We start from the raw sequence: 22,089 nt of genomic DNA, 5'->3' as shown, positions 1-22,089 counted from the left end.
AGGAGCTCTGGCAGCATAGTGCATAAGGCATTTGACTGCTAACAAGAAGGCTGGTGGTTCAAACCCACCAGCCACTCCTCAGAAGGAAGGTTGGGAGTCTACTTCTGTAGTGATACCACTTTGGAAACCCAAGGAGGGGTTGCTATGAGTCGGACCTGACTCGATGGCAGTGAGTTTGGTTTGATTTTGATTTAGAGGGCAGAGAAGAACTGCCATACAGGGTTCCTAAGTCTGCAAATCTTCCCAGAAGCAGACTGCCTCATCTTTCTTCTGCAGAGCAAATGGTGGGTTCAAATCATCAGCTTTTGGTTAACAGTTGAATACCACCATACCTCTAGCTTCTTAATCTGGTGCTTTAGTTCTGTAGAAAAAGGAAACTCCCATTTCTTCTCAAATAAATGTGGATTAATGAGAAATTCTCAAGTGAAGTAGTAGAGATATTGTGGGAAAGTTTCCAGTGGGTGGGAGTAGCATGGACTAGCAAAAACTACAAAAGAATGCAAGAGTTTCAACTGGCAGATACAAGGAGTAAAGAAAATGACAACAGGAAGAGCCAGAAGGTGTTGTTTAATTCTTGTAGGACTGGTTGGTTGAGGGAAGACTATACAGTTTCTCTTACTTAAATTGCAACCTGGGACTTCACCACTATAGCGAAACAGCTACATAAGTTGTGTACCATGACAGAAACAGTCCTCAGAGTGAAGTGTTATCACAGGAGCAGTGAAAGTAGTCTGTTTGCTTTAGTGTCTGCTACTGATGGAAAAATGCCCATATCATCTTCAAGTAGTATTAGAGGAAATTCTTCCCAAATACATGAGACTGAAAATTCAACCCAAGAGGATCTGTTTTATTATATGCTCATCAGGAAAACATAAGATTATTAATAGCTACATTGGCCTGTAAGAATCCAGAGCAATCCCAGGAAAATATTACCTTATTTTCTCTGTTATTGTTGTTAGATGCCATTGAATCCGTTCTGACTTATAGTAACCTTATGTACAACAGAACAAAACACTGTACTATCCTCACAACGAAGGCTATGTTTGAACCCATTGGTATGGCTGCTGTGTCAGTCCATCTCATTGAAGGTTTTCCTCTTTTTTACTGATCTCTACTTTACCAAGCATAATGTCCTTCTCTATGGACTACTTTTGATAACATGTCCAAAGTATATGAGATGAAGTCTCATAATCCGCACATCCAAGAAACATTCTGGCTGCTTCTTCTGACAGCCCATGGACATTCAATATTCTTCACCAACATCATAATTCAAATGAATCAATTCTTCTTTGTCTCCGTTATTCACTGTCCAGCTTTTGCATGCATATGAAGTGATTGAAAATACTATATCATTGGGAGGGAAGGACACAGGGAAGAAGGACACAGGGGACAAAGTGGGAAGAGAGCTGTTACATTGTGGGGAATTGCAGTCAACTTCAAGAGACAAAATGTGTATGAACGCTGAATAAAAAATAAATTTGTTCTGTAAATTTGCACCCAAATCACAATAAAAATTAAAAAAATAAAATACCATGACTTGGGTCAAGCACACCTTAGTCGTCAAAGTGCCAACTTTGCTTTTTAACACTTTAAAATGATCTTTTGCAGCAGATTTGCCCAAGGTAAATATATTGTTTGATTTCTTGACTCCTTCTTCCGTGAATGTTGATTATGGAACCAAATAAAATAAAATCCTTGACCATTTCAATCTTTTCTCTGTTTATTGTGTTGTTTTTTAGTCCAGTTCTGAGGATTTTTGTTTTCTTTGTGTTGAATGTAATCCATATTGAAAATAAACCTTAGGTCATCTTAATTTCTACTCTCATAGATGCCATATTCCCAAGTTCAAAGGGCCTCAGTTGGTGCTGTTCTAATAATTTTTTCTCTTCTGGCTTATTTCTCTTAGCTCTTACATCTAGCACATACATCTTGGTATAAAAGCGAGAAACAATAGCAGTGGAAACAAATCATGCTGTTTTCCTGTTACGTTTTGGCCCAATGGCCAAAGTAGAGATTCATTATCCACCATTTCTATGTATTTTATGGGAACTGAAAAGAATTCATTTCATAGAACTCACAGCCATTCTATCAACCTGATGGCAACAGGTTTGTTTGCTTCTTTTAAGAATTTCGTATTGTCAGTCTTATCTAGGCTATATTTATCCTCACTTTATTTTACTTACCACCCAGTACACCCAGGAATGAGATTAAGAGGTGATGGAGGGTTAGGATGAGGGAGGGCAGGGTAAGAGTCTTAAATCTTTAACTCTTTTGTCTTTACAATTCACCATTATTCTCATAATCGATAATGTGGTTTTACCAACTATTACCTCTGCATTCCAGGCTTTTAATGAGCTTACATGGAGCTCTGGTAGCATAGTGCCTAAGGCACTTGACTGCTAACCAGAAGGCTGGCAGTTCAAACCCACCAGCCACTCCTCGGAAGGAAGGTTGGGCAATCTACTTCCGTAGTGATACTGCCTCAGAAACCTAAGGAGGGGTCGCTATGAGTTGGGTCCGACTCGACGGTACATAACAAGAACACAACAATGAGCTTACACAGATTTTGGCCCGCAGTTTCCAAAGTTGTCATTGGTCTTTGGAGGATTTATTTTTAGCGAGAAGATTCTTAGTATCGATTAGTGAGCATCCTCTCTAAGATTTCTGTTTTCCTCCCTACCACACATCATATTGCATGTGAAAAGAGAGCTGATTCCTTTCTTGAATGTGGGGAAGAGTCAAGAAAGAAACACAGACAGGAACATAAGTTATTCTTATAGAATATATCCAATTATATACTTATAGACTAAAACATTTTAGTGGAAATATGTGCTACATAATATGTAAGACTTCAGAAACAAATAATCTAGAGTCACTTTGTTATTGTTGTTTTGGGGATTGCAAAATGTCCTCAACACTAGTGTTATTAAGAGTTGGCAGTAGACTTGAAGTTTGAAGTATTCCTGACAGTTGGGTTTTAGAATATTATCAAAGAGGCCCTATGTTCTACTGGGAACCTAGTTAACAGGCTTAGCTGAATATTTAGACAGTAAATTTGTCACCATGCTGGCTGGCTGTTATGTTGATCTGACCATCAGGGAATTTTCAGAAAAGGAAAACAGCTTGTGGCATTTGAGCAGAGCTATTAATTGGTAACATTTAATATGGGATGACCAGGAGCAAGATTCCATAATGGTGGCAGAACTCTGTTCTTTAACACCAGCTCTAGCTGCTGTGTCCTTACCCAAACAGCAGTGGAGATTTGAAAGGAGGTGGTCAATTTAGCTGGAGTTAAAGTCCGTAGGCCTTTTTAGTCCATTTTTTTTTCTTTCTCCATCCTCTTCATCATCTCTTTCCTCTCTTGTTTTTAGCCTACTTTGTTTTCTTCTTACTTTTCTTTCTTTCTCTTGTTCAGAAAGAAAGTCATATAATCAATGATATTTCCATATGAAGGGAAATTTTTAAAGTTTGCCTATCTAGAGATTTCTTTACTAAAATGGACATCTCAAACTCTTAAAATCTTTCCTAATAATAATAATAGTAATAATCTCAATTAGCTAAAATAGTGATATTTAGCTTCCTATCCCAATCCCTAGATGACACAGTCCATCACAAAACTTAGATGATACAGTCCATTACAAAATTTACCTCCAGGACCACATTTTCACAGATCTGGTCCATAGCCTGAAAGTCTCAATGATGATATAGTTTGATATTGAGCAAGAGAAACCACTCATTCAAGAAAGAATTTGGAGCATGTCCCTTGTGAAGAGAAACCCACATAACCTACAGGAGAAGAATGACAGTATCTCAAAAGGAAACTACTAGTTCATTTTAGTTGAAAGAATGCTTTATAATACTATGTAATTGATTATGTTAGTACTTCACCAATATCCCCTCAGAGCCCCTAAAACTTGAATATGCCTCCCCCTATGTGCCACCTTACTCTGAGTCCTTAATCAATGACTGTGAACATATAAATAGTTTGGCTTCTTGACTCTTAATCACGACAACTTTGAAGTGATGCCTGCTCTGTCTAGGGAACTCACTGAAAGTTGAGCCAAAGTTGTCCTCTGTGATACTTCTTGCCATTATACATTTGTTTGGCTTTTTTTCTTCTAGGTCCCATTTCCCCACTCTCTTACCCATTTAATTTTTACTTATTTTTTATTTTTTTTTTGGGGTATTTCCTACTTAATCATTTTCACACAAATTTTGTCTGTGATCTACTTTTGTGGAACCTGACCTCAGACAAATCACATTGTCAAACTATAGGAAAGCTACTTGGATTTGTGGCTTAAAAAATTTTGAAAAAAACTAAGGGATCCACTGCATATTTTAAACTTTAGAAAACAATCATGTCAATCTTTATTTTTCAGGAAGAGAATTTGAAGGAGAAGAAGAATATCTGGAGATCCTTGGCATCACCAGGGAGCAGTCAGGCAAATATGAGTGCAAAGCTGCCAATGAGGTCTCCTCAGCGGATGTCAAACAAGTCAAGGTCACTGTGAATTGTAAGTATGGCAGGAGCCAGCAGGTGCTATGTGTCTAGGGCCTACCTCCACCCCCAGTGAATCCTAAAAATCCCATTAGCAAAATAACACTGCATTTCAAGCAGACACTCTTCTGGTCAGAGATGCACATTTATACATTGGCCATATCCAAGGGCAGGGTCTGGCCTTTGAATTTGATAAATCAACTCTGCCAACTCTAAATATAACCTATAATGCATTTATCAATACACTCTCTCTTTCATTCAGACTACGGAATTAAGAAAACATGATCAGGCAGCACTAGCATTTCTAGCTATCACTGTTCTGGTCTTCTTGGAGAACAAAGTCATACTACTTTGGAAAAAGGAACAATTCATATCTGCTGTAATTAAAATCCCCATCTTAATGCATTGTTTGTCAGAAAGGAATAACCCAAGATCATGTTTTATCTTACCCTACTTAACTAATTGACCTTGGGAATATATTCAAGCCACTGTTGTCAGATATCATGTGTCCATGTTGGCCAGCAGGGATACCTGATAAGTTCCTTTTGGTTATCTATTTGTCCCAAAGTATGGGCATTAGAAAGTAAGATTTCCCTAAGATGCATAGGTAAGTGGGCATACTTTGAACTTCTCAGATGAAAGGCTCCTTAGATGTAGTTCAAAAGTGGGGGAGGGAGGATCCATGTGATGTGTGTCATCCAGCAATAGGAATAAAGAGAATTCATTTACTCTATTCATCTGGGAGTGACTTTCTACATCATTCAAATTCCATTTCCTATATCACACAATTGTGGCTAGTACGATGGACAAAGGAATGTCCTGACAGTTAGTTCTTCCCTTTTATGCTTGCAACACATCACAGACATACAAATACATACATACCCTACAAACGATAAAGACATACTCACATACACACATGTACTCACACATGCATACATACATGTACATAATGTACATGCACACACATAGGCATATAAACACATATGCACAGACATCTTAACTCATATTTGAAAGTATGCTTTAGGCCTTAATGAGTTACTTTCTATTATTTTAAGCATTGTGTGCTGTGATTCTATATAAATTCTCTCTAATCTTTTCAATAACCCTGACAGGTATGTATAATTGACTTCATTTTAGAGTTTAAGAAACTGAAGCTCAACAAGATAAAATTGCCTTTCTAAAGTGACACAGAAAGCAAGTGTTGGAAAAGAGATTCAGACTCAGGTCCATTGGATTCTAAAGCCAATGCTTCCAGGAGGAAGATTTATATTTGTTATTTCACCCTCACAGTAAGAGCATGAGAAAAACATTATTGGTCCTATGTGAGCAATGTGGAAACTGAAATTTAGGGAGCAGAGAAGACTTGCCTAGGGCACCCCAGCCTGTGCTGCCCTGCACTGCTTCCCCTAGCCTAGCTCTACCTGTGCAGTCTTCTGAAAGAAGCAGCAAAATCTCCTTCCTACCAAACCTAGAAGACTCAAATAGATACAGCTCTGCCGTAGACATTTATGGCACTCATATCCAAGAGGCGGGGGCTGCAATTGAAGAACTCTGAAGTGCTTTTATCTCCAGCTGTCCACATTTTTTTTTTTTTTTTTTTTTTTAGTAATAGAGTTTTGAAATGCCAGTATTACTATTCTTTTTCCAGTACTGGGTGTGTTTCAAAGACATATTAATGATCTGAATGCTATAAAATGCTTTAGGACCTTTTTTTCACATGAAAGGCAATTTTTCTGGGTGTTTATGTAAGTTTATAATTAGGTTAGTTAGTTTCTTTTATGTACACACAGCCATGCAATCATCTTCCACTTCTTCCCTGACTTTTACAGTCAAGATTTCATTTTCTCTTAATTGACCTTCATCTTAATTAGATTTCTAAAAGTCCTATCGTGGAATACATAGAAAATATTTATGCTTCCATTGTGTGAAACATCAAAGTGGTCTGGATTACAGATGGCTCCCAAGATCAAAGCTAGCTGCCTAGGCCCTATTATTATAAGCCCAATTAGTTTGACATTGCTTCTTCTTGACTGTCCCCAAAGTGTAACTTAGAACAGCAGAAAACACTGATAACTTTCAAGAAAAGGCTTTTACGAAAATGTGAGCTTTTGTTAACGATGAGTATACCACAAAATATGACAGAAACTTAGGATTCAAAAAAGATACCTCATTACAGATTACATGGAAATCTTTAATGAGCTTAGGTGGATGCCCAGTATGTCCTAACTAGCAGTGCCTAGCACATGACTGTCTTTATAACAACTGCTCAGAAAATATTTATTGAGTGAATAGACAAACAACTCACAGGGAAACTCTGCCCTCTTAACATCTCTTCAACTTTACAAATGCTATTGACTACCAACCAGGAAGTGTACTTAATATCAAATTCCTTTGGAATCACCTTCTACCAACACTTCATCAGCTGTGTTCATATCATATTAAAACAACTACTTGGAAGGTTAGAAAAAGCCATTGCACATTGTGCCTGTTGTCCTATTCAAACAATTCTTCCCGATCCAATACGGTTGCATCAAATAGATGAAATCATCAAGTTTGAATTAAAGAATAACATCTGGCTAACAAACCTCTTGCAAACTAAGATCTAGCCAGGATCATCTTTGTCACTTCATCTAAGCCTGTCCTTTCAGAAAATGTCTCATGTTTTAAACTGATTCCTCTTCTGCTTTAAAATATAGTACCAGGCTAGCTAAAGTCACTAATGGCAGCATGGATTATTGTAATGAAACAGAGCCTGAGTACCACTCAGAAATCCCCAGTGCTGGTAACTTGCCCCCACCATCACTTCATTTACTCAGTCAATCTGCCACCGTATTTATTGCAGGACATTGAGGCTAAAGCAGTAAACATCAAGACATAAACATTTCTCTTATTTAGCTCAGAAGCCCAAGTCTCTCCTTTCTACTTTCTGCTTCTCCACAGTATGATTACAGCATTGCACACCGTTACTTTACATACAAAATATACTTTTCTAAGTGGTAGGAGGTCCTGAGGTTGACCACAGGGTAAATTATTGATTTGAAATATCTTAAATTAGATACGCTTAGTAATATCTTACACACTAGACAGTACTTCTGGTTGCCAGTATCTTACCCACAGGGTAGCTAATTTCTTCCAGATGCTAGCCCTAGGGACAGCCTGTCCTTTCATTAAGGGTTCCAAGTGTAATCCCTCAATTTCAGTTGACATTCTGGCTGTCCAACTCTGTCATGGTGTTCTGGCAGTGCATTAAAAAGATCTTCTTATGGACTTGTCTCACTCTAGGGTCTAATATTCCTAGGGTAATAACCAGCACATAGTAAAGTTCAATAAATAGAGACTATTAATTTTATTTGGACTCTTCTTATACTGGCCTCTTTTTCTATTCATGAAGAAATTCTTCTTAAAAGCTTACCCCAACCCTCAAGCTTCCCTCCTCCCCCATTGACCAGCTATTGTTCCACCTTTTGCTTTCCTACAACTACCTATCCAACTAGGTTCATGTTGCCACTCAAACTCTTTTTCTCCCTTGGACTCACCTGTGCCTCCACCTTGGTGTCCATAACTAACTAACCAACACAACACAGATGCAGGGGGATATGGGTCACTGACATTTCTAAAGTTCATCTTTCATTTATAGCCCCTTATTTAGAGCTATTTACTTAAGCAGAGGTTACCATGAACTACTCAGTGGGCCTGGAGAAATCTATTGCCTCCAAGTAATTTGGATGTATTTCAATTGGACTTTTGGTGATTTGATTAAAGAATGAAATTTTTAGGAAAATGATTGTTTAGTATAGAACCAGACCAAACACCTTTTTAGCTATTCATAGCTAGATCTACCTAGTCTTTGTACTGACCATTAGTTTAGTTTTGCATTTAGGAAGATATCAGTAAAAACACATCCTAATACTTCTGAATCTCTTATGAGATTTTCAGAGGAAATATTCAATAAGAATCTAGAGTACTATCATTTGTTATCATAATTTTGTAATATGTATGAGAACCATCAATTTTAGTATCTTCAGAGTATCAGGAATTATGCTGTTGGAGATTTCATATATATTCACTGTAATCTTCACACCGACAGTGGCAAATCAAATGAAAAGATATGGTGGGTGTGGCCTACCTAAGAAGGGGACTATTTATTTTATCACTGACATTATTTAGAATTTTCACTACAGGGTTATTAAAAATAAAACAAAAGAATATTTGTCATTATTATTATTTTTTAAAATTATCTACAGATAATGTCTTTTTTATTGTCTACACCTTCTACCTCCACCCCTTTAGTAAATCACAGCACACTAACACTGTGAAACAACTGATATCATTCCCATGTGTAGAGAAAATCAATCAATCAATCAATCAATAAAAGCAAAACAAAATAAATGAAAGCATTTTCTGGCACAGAATCAAAGAATTTGTGATTGGTAGAGTTGGGACTTTAGTCCAGGTCTAATTCCAAAGCCCACCCTTCTTATATGACACCATGTGAAAATGGTACTAAAATAATAATTTTAATGATGTCAGATGGCAAACGTGCTTTCATATACATGATTTCATTTGCCCTTTATATGAAACATGTGAGATGGGAAGGCAGGAGTCATCATCTGCAATCATAGATGAGGAACTCCAACAGGTCAAAATGTCTCTGCTGATATCCTAAGGGACAGAAGCTGAAATTGAGCCCACTTCTCCTGAATTCAGGTTTAAATCAACTAGGTCACCTATGTCACTGCAAGCTGTGCTATTTTTGATACCCTATAAATAGTAGAAATATGTAACATTTACCTTTCAAGCGATCAGAATTTGGGAATTTTTTTTTTATTAGGAATTTATTTTTCTGTAAAATAATTCATTAAAATGTAATTATGAGAACAGAGAGATTCAGAGCATCATCTTCAAAACATGATAGACCTGGTTTCAAATCCAGACCCCACCAAATACTGACTATGTCACTTTGGACAAGTTATAAAATATCTGTGAGCCTATCTTCTAATTCATAAAATGGGGTTAATAATATGGACCTCCTAAGACTATTATTAGTATGAAAATTATATTTAAATCCTAGTACAGTTTTTACACATGATAAATATCTGCATATTGAATCCTTCAAATAATTTTTTTTTCCTTTTATAATCTTATTCCCAATATATGGAAGATTAAATGAATGATAATATTCTGTTTCCTTGGCCATTGTCATTGTTTTCCTATTCATTCTAATTGGAAGAGTCTTATAATTGGTGATATAAGAAGAAAGACCTTATTCATATTTTCAGAACCCAGAATTTTGAAATAATGAAGATTGGGAGAGTCCTCTGACAACTGTCAACTTCCCCATAGCCATGTAAAGAATAACAATGGATCTCCACGCCACATTTTTATGAAGCCACATTTTTATTATAATCATATTTTGAGCAAGGACATCCGTTATTTTAACTACACTAGGCATACTGCAGTATGATTTGTAATTAAGTTTTCTTAGCCTCACCTCTACCAAATTCATCACAAATTAATTTTGAAATGTTCATTCCAATAAGCCATGAAAGAAAAGAGCTGCACCACTGTGTCATTTGAGAAACATTAGAAACAACTTGCTTTTCATGCATTTATCATTATCTGTGAATTTACCCTGGTACTAGAAACTTCCTAAGTTTTCAAAGAGAAAAGCAAATGTTTGGCCTTTGTAACTGACCAGTGCCACCCTGTCCTGAGACTAATGCACTTAAAGTATGCAGCCCTAGTATACTGCCAGCTTTTCTATACTGGGGTCTCTAAGAAGCTAATGAATAGCTGCAGGTTGTGAAAAAATAAAGAATTAAATAGAAAAGGCATGGGAGGCCAAAATGTCCCCCTTTTTTTTAGATCAAGTTAGTTAGAGGTGGTAGCTTAGTGTGTGGCAGGCTTACTTGCTAATCATGGCAGTCCTGGCCTGGGGCAAGCCTGTCCACAAGAGGAATGGAAGGAGAGAGCTAAAGTAAGATTTTCAGCATGAGTGGCATAGGAGAACTTCTGCTCCCTGCCAGAAGCTTGTTCCCAAGAGGAAGGAGAAGAGACAAGTCAAACAAGGCCAGTTTCTCCTTCCCATATTTTTCAATTAGAAAAATAATTCCCTCCTCCTAGATCTCAGAGCAGAAGTTCCCCTAAATAAGCTTCTATCACATGGAAGGAGATATCCAGAGTAAGGAAGAATTGTGCCTCAAAACTGAGGACCCTGAGACCCTGTGGTAGATAGGCTTGAAGGCACGCACCATGTCATGATTAGGTTGAGGTGCCAGTGGTGGTGAAGGTGGTTGGAAGTGTGAAGTCCAGCCCAGGTTTAGGGCTAGTTTAGCAAAGTAGGAGCTATCATTATCAATTTGTTAATTATGACACTGTGGCTTAATAAACTGACATAACAGTGGTTAAAACTCATTTTATAAATTGAAAAACTGAACAAACCAATAAGATTGCAAGGAAATGATTTCCTTTAGCTGTATTAGTTTGCCATGGCTGTCATAACAAGTTACTACAAAGAGGATAGCTTCAATAATAGAAATGTATTGTCTCACTGTTGTCGTTAGGTGCCGTTGAGTTGGCTCCAACTCGTAGCAACCCTATGTACAACAAAACTAAACACGGCCCAGTCCTGTGCCATCCTGACAATCCTTGCTATACTTGATCCCATCGTTGCAGCCACTGTGTCAATCCATCTTGTTGAGGCTCTCCCCCTATTCCGCTGGCCTTCCACTTTAATGAGCATGATATCCTTCTCCAGGGAATGGTCCCTTCTATTGTTTCACTGTCCTAGAGGTTAAAAGTCCAAATTCAGAGAGAGTCTAGGAGATCTTTTCTTCTCTCTTCCAAGTTTCTGGTAGCCCCACATGCTCCTTGGCTCCAGGCAACTTAACTTCAATCTCTATCTCTATCTTTATATGGCTATCTTTCCTCTGTATCTGTCTGTCTGTGTTCTTCTCTTTTTTATAAGGAAACCAGTGGTTCATGGACCACTATTTACATCTATAAGGAGCTCTGGTGGGTAGTGCATAAGGCATTTGACTGCTAACCAGAAGGCTGGAGGTTCAAACCCACCAGCCAGTCCTCTGAAAGAAGATTGATCAATCTCCATCCTTAATGATATCGACTCAGAAACCTAAGGAGGTATTGCCATGAGTCAGATCCTACTCAATGGCAGTGAAGTTTTTTTGTTTGTTTTTGGTAATTACATCTGTAAAGACCCTATTTCCAAATAAGAATACATTCACAGGTACCAGAGTTAGGCTTGAACATATCTTCTGAAGGACACAATTCAACCCATAACACTAGCCAACATAGATAGGCCAAAGCTACAGATAGTGAAATATTAGCAGCCTAAGAACCCAACATAGTGAGAAGATATGAGGAAGGGAAACTAACAATAAATGACCCTTTTACTGCTGGTTATCTGTCTCTCCTTTTGTCTCAATGGGTGGCATTATCCAGAGTCCCGAGCCAGAAACATTTGCCACTCTTTCTCCTTTCCCTCACCCTTCACATCTAGTCCATTGCTACTTTTGTTGATTCTGAGGCCCATGTCTCTCAAATCTGTCTACTCCCTTCCATTCCCTTTGTCAGAGTTCTAATGCAGACCCTCTCTGCTTTACTTCCTTTCTCACTGCCGTCGAGTCATTTCCCACTCATAGTGACCCCTCCTTGGTTTTCCAAGGAGGTATCTCTATGAAAATAGATTGCCCAACCTTCCTTCCAAGGAGTGTCTGGTGAGTTTGAACCACCAGACTTCTGGTTAGTAGTCAAATGCCTTGGGCACTACACCATCAGAACGACCTACTTTACTTTAGCAGCCTCCAAATGCATCTGCCTGCCTTTGTAAAGGAGGAAATGGAAACTATGTAACTTCCACTGTTCTCAAAAGAGTATTAGACTCTTTTGAGAACAGTCTAGAGTTGAGCTCAGGTCTACCAAATTCTGAAACTAAGCTCTTAATGTTTATTCTATGGCCCATCCCTATGAAATACCATCCATCACCAACAACAACATTACTGCCACAAATAATCACATTCTTCTTTGAACTAATGTGCTCTAAATGATTTATATATAATTCATCATAGAGTGATAGAATTTTAAATGGAATCTTGATGATCTTTTTAAGTTAAGTCCTTCTTTTAAAAGATAAGAAAGAAAAGGCTCAAATTGGTACAGCTACCTGCCCAGGCCCCACTTCTTATTAAGAGCAGAGTCTAAATCAGACCCCAGCTTTCCTATTTGAATTTTTCCTCCTGACTCCTAGCCCATGGAATAGATGCATGAGTTATAATATGGAGATTTAGCAATTTAAGGGTTAATTTGGTATGGGTAAGAAAATGTACTTGGGTCATAATGATACCAACTGCTCATATGTAAAGAATGGGCAGTTTTGACTAGAACAGGGATTTTTACAGCTGGAAGGGATTCTATAGATCATTAATGTGTGGCTCTCTCATTTTATAGGTAATAAAGTGAAGGCCCAAAAAGATAAAGTGTGTGATGGGAGGTCCACATAGCCAAGCTGAAATTAAACTCCAGGACTCCTAGATTTCCATCCAAGATTCTTCCCACTATATCATACTGCCTTTTTGATCTAATGTGAAAATGTGCAGATAAATCTAAAGCAAAATGACAATAAAATCCTGCTCTGGCATGTCTCTTTACAAATGGGCTATCCAAGTGTGCTCTAAGGACTCCACTCTGACAGCGATGTACAGATGTCCATGCTGATGGGCAAATAAACTGAGGGAGAAAATTGCAGATTAACATGCTGCTTTTGTACATCTTTTAAACTAGAAAGATCAGGGTCTTCTACAGGTGGAAAACTTGGAAAGTAGTTTCTGATATGAAGGAAATAAATAAATACAGGTACCTCCCACTTTTCAAAAATTAGCTTTACATTACTTTGATTTTACAAAAGACCTACATTAGTACCTGTTTTTGCTAACCAAAAGAAATCTGAAGAGGATTTTTGGTCTTATGCGAAAAGGTAGAAAGAAAAAGAAAGAAAGAAAGAAAGAAAAAAAGGCTAGTTGTAAAATAAACACTGAACAGTTGTAAAATAAACACTGAACAGTGTTTATTTTACAACTAGCCTCCAAAGAGGCAGCACAACACACCTGAGCGGTGATGGCAGCATCGCCACTCTCCTTCCCTGGGAACTACACTCAGCATCTCAACATCAAGCCACCATAGCTTTGAAGTGTGTCTGTGAACATTAGGTTTCAGTGTTATTTTAAGTTTTATGTGTTATTTGGTGTGATTTGGTAGGTTATTTTTTTGGGGTCTGAGAAAGCTCAAAAAATTTTCCCATATAAATTAATGATAATTGCATCTTCACTTTACACCATTTCGGCTTACAAAGGCTTTCTTAGGAACATGCTACTTTCTGATAACACGTGAAAGCTGTAAGTAAGATGTACCTGGTGCTGAAGAACGGGCTTTAATTGACTTTTGCATATTAGAGTTTACCGATTTCCCTAATTTATTTATTTATTTTCCCCTTTCTTTCTCTATAAGTCTAAACAGAACGCTTGGGTTTATTTTTTTTCTGCATGTTCAGAGCCACATTGTCATTTCCTGTCAAATAATCTTTGGGTAAAGGGCCTTTTTCTCCTTGAAGGTTCATAATCTGCATGAACACAGCATCATCAAAACCAGGAGTTTAAATCTGCCATCCTGCTTCACTTGTATCAGCCTGTAAACATGTGTTCCGCCCACTTCAAGGCTTGTTGTAAAGAACCAGACCAAATTAGAATGTCAGATATGTTTCTGAACTTATTTAAAGTCTTTTATAGTTTGGCCTAGCCCAAGAGAAGGAAGAAAAACCATGTATACACACGAATCAAAGCGGAATGCTGATCCATCGGGAAGTCTTCTATGCAGGATAGACATCAATCTGGACCCAAAATGTACAAAAGCAAAATTTACCAGGTCATAAGGATAAGTGAACAATATGATAAAAGAAGATACAATAATCACATAATATAGTTTTTTTCTGAATTTCTTTCCTGCAACATTATCAGGCCAAACTTGGGTTAGGAGGACTTGATCCTTCTATTACCTTCATCAGACTACTTGAAGCCATCTCAGACTACAATAATTATGATGAGGATGAAGAAGAAAAAAAATGAAAACGCTAAGCCCTTTTGTACAGCAGTTTAGTTTATGATAATAAAAATCTATGCAGATATTATAATCTTCAGTTGCATTAATTGATACTCTATTGTAAGAGGCATCACCAATTGAAACCTCTCCATGGGAACTTGTTTTTAGTATCGTAGGAAGGAAAACAAATCTTTGGTTCCATTTCTGTAAAACTCTGCTAAATATCTCATTTAAACAAACCAAGTATCCAGTTTCATAAGTCATCCCTTAGTTTTATTTAGTTTTCTAGTGATCTGTTGCATTCAACTGATCATATAATGCCTGTATATGGAGCTTGAAGACCATTCCTTCCTGTCCCCTTTCTAATCTCATTGTCCCTCCTAATTCCTTCCTGCATGGAAATTCTGGTGCACCCTCTAACTTCCATGTAAACCTGTTTGCCTGTCCTTCCTACAGATCCTCCCACTATCACAGAATCCAAGAGCAATGAAGCCACCACAGGGCGACAAGCTTCACTCAAGTGTGAGGCCTCTGCAGTGCCTGCACCTGACTTTGAGTGGTACCGGGATGACACCAGGTATGTTTCAAATCTGTCATGAACAATTACTCTACCAGGTTGTCCTAGGGTTCCCACAATTCCTAATAACAAAACCTGTACTAATGCAGATCTATACTATCACCCTATTGTTCTTCCATATTTCTTTATCAAGTACATTGGGTCTATAGATCTTTAGCTAAAGCCTAAAAACCCACAGGTAAAATGCAAAAAGTGATGTACATAGTTTAGCGATTGGTTTTCCATCTCCGTGTCTTTTTTGCCTGTAGCAAAAATTCAAGCCCAATGGAACTCCTTCATTCCTGAGTCTTCTCTGTTGATGAACATTGATTCTGATAATATGGGATTGCACAAAGTCTGGAATTGAGCAGAGAACAACAAACTCTAACATCTTCCTCTCTCTCATTTTCCTCCAATGTAATTATGGGGATAGAATTACTAAGCTAAAAATGTCAACAGCATTTCTTTTTATCTTCTGTTTTTGAACTCTTAGGATAAACAGTGCCAATGGTCTCGAGATTAAAAGCACAGAGGGCCAGTCCTCCCTGACGGTGACCAATGTCACTGAGGAACACTATGGCAACTATACCTGCGTGGCTGCCAACAAGCTGGGGGTCACCAATGCCAGCCTAGTCCTTTTCAGTAAGTATGCAAAGAAGCAGGGCCCAATTCCATCGAATCAAGTTTCTTGAAATCTCATTCGGAAAACTTGAAAAATCATTCCCTTGTCTATGAAAGGTAAAATTATATACAATAAGAATATAGTCATTAAAACAAACAATCAAACAAAAAATAAAACAGCGTTATCAATCCCTTCACATAAAAAGAGATTTACAAATGGAGTAAATTTTCTCTCTATCCTGACTTATTTTTGGTGGCTGTTTTGTTTTTGGTTGTTTTGTTTAATTCCCCCCACCCCCGCCCCCAGTTGCCTAAACTGTAAGGAATTCTCACTGAACATGCACCTCTTTGGTGATGGTCTCTTTAAGAAGCAGAGGTGATGTAAGAGCCTGGAAGTGTATGGTAATTTAAAAGATGGCAGCAATGAGAGTGATTGAGGAAGAAATATTCGGTGAGAATAGATAAGGTGCTGGAAGAAAGGGAGGCTGAAAAAAGCAAGTGTATTTTTAACAACCTGAGAAGAAGTGTGGAATGACTGATTAAAACCTAATATAAATCTGGGGAGGAAAAATAGTTGCAGAAAGATTTCCATATGACAGCAGGAGACAGGATTTTCAGATACTTTTATTTGAATAGACATGGAATACCAGGAAAAAGGAACATTTCTGAAGACCAGCAAAGATTCTAAAAGCTGAATAGGGAGGGATCTATCATTTTAAGGTATTTATGTTAGTAGGAAAGGAGCTCTGGTGGTGCAGTGCCTAAGGCATTTGACTGATAACCAGAAGATTGGCGGTTCAAACCCTCCAAATGCTCCATGGAAGGAAGATGAGGCCACCTACTTCCATAAAGATTTACTGCCTTGGAAATCCAATGGGGGTCGCTGAGAGTTTTGGGGATAGTAGGAGACCTCACCTTGAAGTCTTGCTCTTTGCAACATATTACAGTCAGGCATTTGACTGCCCTGACTTTATGGTCCCATGGCTATGAATGCAGAAATAAATGCTTCTAAGAGATAGAAGTATGATGGGCGGGATCAGCAAAAAAATGATAAAAATTTGGAATAGTGGTATATTCCTATGTATAGAAATAAGTGAAACCAACAAAAGTTAACACATACTAGGCCTGAAAATTCATTTAGACCAATGTTTTGTTTGTTTGGTTTTTAATCTAAAGAATCTGCTATTATTTACTACTGTTATTACGGAATAGCAAAGCACTTGAGGTTATATATATATATATATATATATACAGATTCAATTAGAAAAATTAGAAATACTATGACTGGGAGAGATGTCTGAATCCTGCTTTATTCAGTTTAGATAAGCTTCAAGAAAAAATTGTTTAAGTGAGAGTTCTTTTGAAATATAGTAGTAAAGTTATTGAAAAACTGCTCTCAAGTTCCAACTCCACTTATAAAAACAACCACCACAAACAACTCTAAATTGGGTCTTCAGTTTCTCACTTATAACTCTCATTGACTTCAGTTTGTGACAGTTTGATAAGATTGTTGTTGTTATTATGTGCCATTGAGTCAGACTGAAATCATAGCGACCCCTCCTTGGGTTTCTGATGTGGTATCACTACGGAAGTAGATTGCCCAACCTTCCTTCCAAGGAGTGGCTGGCAGGTTTGAACCACCAGCCTTCTGGTTAGCAATCAAGTGCCTTAGGCACTACGCTACCAGAGCTATACAAATGCTGTGTCTATATGAAGTTTAAAATTCATGTCCCTGTTTACTTGTTTCCAAAGATCAAATAGCAGTGTTCTTTACTTCAACTTCTCCTTCTATATCCTCAAGACACTTGGAAGGATATTTATTAAGAACTGTAGTTGCCTGCTTCACTCCTGACATTACAGATTCCATTCAAGATTCAGACAAATCTAAGTTAACCCAGTGTTCTGGTTACCTAGTGCCGCTCTGACAGGAATATACTGCAAATGGGATGCATGAAGAAATGGGAGTTTATTCTCTTATAGTTTGGAGACTTTAAGTCCAAGTTCAAAGTGGCAGGCTCTAGGGGTTAGCTGAAAGCCCCTCAGCCTTGGGCTTCAGCTCTGCCTTCTGCTCCCGGCCCACTGAAACTAGAGGCTTTTCTTCACTCAGCTGCTGGCTGCTGAGGCTGATAAGCCCAAGGTTGACAAGTAAAAAGAGTCCCGATGTTACCAAACCACACAGCAGGCCATTAATTCAAATCCATTGAAAGTCCCAAGGTCGGGAGAGCATAGCAGGCTGTTGAACAATGACAGGGCTACATGCAGGGTTCAAGCATACTATCAACTAGAGACCATTCCCAAGGTTTCTCCTATATACAGGAAGCAGACCACATCCCTAAGGCAGCTATTCAACTGCTTGTGGTAGATCCCACCATGGAATTGATTGCCAGTCTCATCATGGGGAATACAACATCCAGCTGCCCAGCCACTCAACCAGGTCCAGCCAAGTTGACCCACAAACTTAACTACCACACCCGGTTAATTAATACATACAATTAAAAAGAAGGTTTATAGGAAATGAAAAAGACAAAACGGGACAATTGGATCAGTTAGAGAAAGTGAACGACCGTAATTTTCCATTAAAGTATATTTTCTTCCTGTCCCATCTAGATTAAGTGTGTTAAGAATATATTTCAAGTAACAAATAAAATGGAATTCAGAGACTGAGAACAAAGAAGGGAAAAGAAGAAGAAAGAGGAGAGATTTGAGAAGGAGTGAGAGATCACAGGCTGAGCCAAAGGGAGCAGAGACACTTTGGGTCTCATTTTTTTTTTTTCTTCATAAAAGTCCATGTAAAAGTAGGAGACCCTCTTTTGGAGCAGCATGGTAGTACAGTCTGGTATTTTACTCCCTGCCTTCTGAGCCCCATGGCTATAAGCAGACTCAACTGAGAAAAATTAACAAATGTCAAGAGTCTTACAGAACTTCTGTTTGTAAATGGAGAATCAAGGAGTCTAGTGGTGCAGTGGTCAAACACTTGGATACCAGCATAGAAGATAGTGGTTCAAAATCACCAAGCAGCTCTGTGGGAGAAAGACATGGTTATCTACATTTGTAAAGATTAAAGCAAAAACAAACAAACTCATTGCCATTGAGTCAATTCTGACTCATCATGACCCCTACTGGGTTCCCAAGGCTGTAAATCTTTACAGAAGCAGGCCACTTCATCCTTCTTCTGCAGAGCTGCTGGTGGGTTCAAACCACCGACATTTTGACTAGCAGAGAAATGCCTTAACCACTACACTGCCAGACCTCCTTTCTGTAAAGATTTTGTTGTTGTTGTTATGTGCCATCGAGTCGGACCTGACTCATAGCGACCCCTCCTTGGGTTTCCGAGGCAGTATCACTACGGAGGTAGATAGCCCAACCTGCCTTCCAAGGAGTGGCTGGTGGGTTTGAATGGCCAGCCTCTTGGTTAGCAGTCAGGTGCCTTAGGCACTATGCTACTACCCAGAAAACCATGTGGCAGTTCTACTTTGCCACATAGTATCTCTATGAGTCAAAAATCAACTTGAGGGCAACCAACAATAACACTTCCTAGTGGACCCACACAGCCTCTACAGAGCAGTGCATACAGGCACTAGTTCAGTGCTTTATAGTATGCAGATGAAGCACCTGCATTAGCGTTTGCTTTGGAATTGATTTACTGTTTAATAGGGAAGTTTGTAGGTTCAGAACTTAGTGAAGAATACAATAGAAAAGGCTTTAAGGTTTTAAATGAAAGGAGCTATTAAAGTTGAATAAAATTAGTGAATCTGTTGCCCTATTTCTTTGGCCCAAGGCTTAACTGTGAACATTTTAAGGAGGAAGTTCTGCTTCTTTTGTAAGAGAAATGGAACAAGCACCAACCCGGTTTGGAAGGTACAGTGTTACAGCCTGTATAGTAGGAACTTTGAGAATGAAGCTCTCTAGTAGGATGTTTTCACCCAAGCAAAAGAAGAATGAGAGGGAGAGAAATGGAAGGCAGGAAGAGAGGAAAGGAGGGAAAGACGAAGAGCAGAAGGGAGGGAAGGAGGAAGGAAGGAAGGAGAGGGAAAAGGCAAGAAAGAAAGGTGAATAGATTTTCCTTTTCTTAGATTCAGAATACAATCAGTGGGCTTAGTGGGAAGAAGGAAGATACTGTGAAAGTGTTAGTGGCTGTACTTTTCCATAGATGAAGATGGGGGTTGGGGTGCTTGGGGTCAGAAGCTGTGACTGGCTCACCCTGACAGAGAGCACAGTGTGGGAAGTGGGGTGCTCTGCTGACCAAGCCAGATCAGAGAAGACAAGACAGCTGGTAGAGCTCCTGCCAGGCTGGAGCCAGAACCCCTGAAGAGCCTATGATTATTCATCTTTATTGGTGGGTCAGCACATTTTCAGCCACATCCACTACAGTGACACGTGCTGAATTTTCACCCAGTGTCAGTTTGCGGTCACTGATACATCCTGTCCTCTGCCTCATACATACATATATTTCTCCACTCTTTATTCAAACATTGATCTCCAAAGGGGTCAAAGAAATTGAAGGAGCGAGTAACAATACATTGTATTTGTTGTAATTTTTTCCTAAGCCAATGGAAACTTCCTTTCCCATTTGTCTTATTCAAACATTTCATTTGTCAAGGATCCATACCACTCCAGCCTATATATACAAGTGATTCTCTATATTTTTTTCTCATCCCTGGGCAAAGCATTGTCTCATATAATTTTTCTGAACACACTAATCCAATAGCACAATGTGGATGGGCAATGGCTCAGTTTCTTAGTGTTTGTCAGATAGGAGAGTGTGCATCACCTAGATCAAGATTTGCATTTCTGGGGCTACCATGAGAAGATACACTCTCAGCAGATGTAACATAGAAACAGATTTCATGTTTCTACACTGATGATTGACCACAAAGGAAACCTATCTTGTTTCAGTGCTTATGCTGAATTTGTTTTAAAGCAACAGATAGGAGGGAAGAATAAGGGTGATGATACATACTAGTTCTGCTTTTTATCAAACAGCCCTTACAATGTACTATGCAGTGTGTACCGTGCTAAATCCTTCATATACATTGTATCATTTAATCATCATGACAACCCTATTTCAAACCAAAACCAAATCCACTGCCATCAAGTTGATTCAGACTCATAGCAATCCTATAAGACAGAGTGGAATTTCTCCATAGGTTTCCAAGGCTGTAATCTTTATGGAAGCAGATTACCACACCTTTCTCCCACAGAGCTGCTGATGAGTTTGAATCACTGACCTTTTGGTTGCAGCTGAGTACTTAATCACTGCAACACCAGGGGTCTGACAAATATGAAGCACTTATATTCCTGTATTATACAAAATGGTTACAAAACTATCTCAACTAAGTAAGGCTGAATTGGGATTTTAACTCAGGTAATCTATATCCGGAGTCTAGGCTATCAGCCAATGTCATCTAGATGTGGGGAAAAAATGTTAGGGGTTATATCTTTCATAGTTTCGAGGTGAGGAAACATCTCATTTCTCTCTCCTTTCTTCACTCAGTGAGATGTTTGTGCTGGCTTGTTATACTCCTTCCTACAGGATGACTGCTCCTGATGCCTCCTACTTCCATTTCCATTAATCCCCATTAGCCTAGCATCCACTAGATTAGTTAATATAGCATCCACTACATTAGTTAAACCATTGGTCTATCTTTGGCATATTCAGTTTCTGAGCTAATACTTGAGCCTAGTGCTCTAGTATTCATCTATAGGGCCAATTGTCTTTTACTTTATGGACATGTAAGGATTAATAAAATATTTTGAAGTTGTTATTGATTATAAAAGAAAAAATACAAAGAAATCTACATTTGTTCATATCATATCAGTGTATAAGAGGATTTTTAATTTTCTTTTTAATGTAAAAAATTCATTAATTTGTAAACCTATGATTGACTAAATTTCAACTATTACTGAAGCAACCCAACACTGGAGAGAGTCCTTATAATGAGGATGTCCCCCTCATTATAATAATTTTAAGTTATTATCTTGGAGGGCCAGTGTTTAAATATACACCATTTAATGATGCTAGTTGAGACTTGGTAACCATCTGCGTCTGGAAGCTACAAAATAAAACAGTTCACATTGCTATTTGAACATTATTCACACGTAGATTGAAAAACCAGCTGCAAACTGCTTATAACGATGCCCTGTGAATAGAAAAGGAAATAAATAAGGCGAACAGTGGCACTAGTTTTGGTTCAACAATGGCATCAAATTTACCAACTTCAAAGATCACTGAATCTCTGTAATACCCATTGGAAAGGAAAAGAAAAGCATATCTGAGTTGAAATTATTTATATATATATATATA

At 38.3% G+C, this 22,089-nt stretch overlaps 1 protein-coding gene across 1 annotated transcript in view; it reads left to right on the top strand.

The window, feature by feature from the left end:
* The window catches only part of LOC103202917 (limbic system associated membrane protein), a 993,414-nt gene that overhangs the window by 932,084 nt on the left and 39,241 nt on the right, over positions 1–22,089 (top strand). Inside the window, exons 4-6 of the mRNA XM_007947848.2 lie at positions 4,380–4,514; positions 15,065–15,185; positions 15,658–15,806. Of these exons, the coding sequence (XP_007946039.1) occupies positions 4,380–4,514; positions 15,065–15,185; positions 15,658–15,806 (405 nt within the window). The remainder of the gene's footprint in view (positions 1–4,379; positions 4,515–15,064; positions 15,186–15,657; positions 15,807–22,089) is intronic.

Source organism: Orycteropus afer, unplaced genomic scaffold (assembly GCF_000298275.1).
Source record: "Orycteropus afer afer isolate SDZICR_OR568_19922 unplaced genomic scaffold, OryAfe1.0 scaffold00195, whole genome shotgun sequence".
Lineage (NCBI taxonomy): Eukaryota > Metazoa > Chordata > Mammalia > Tubulidentata > Orycteropodidae > Orycteropus > Orycteropus afer.
Note: the sequence above shows the minus strand (reverse complement) of the source record. Positions and strands in the feature narration are given on the sequence as shown.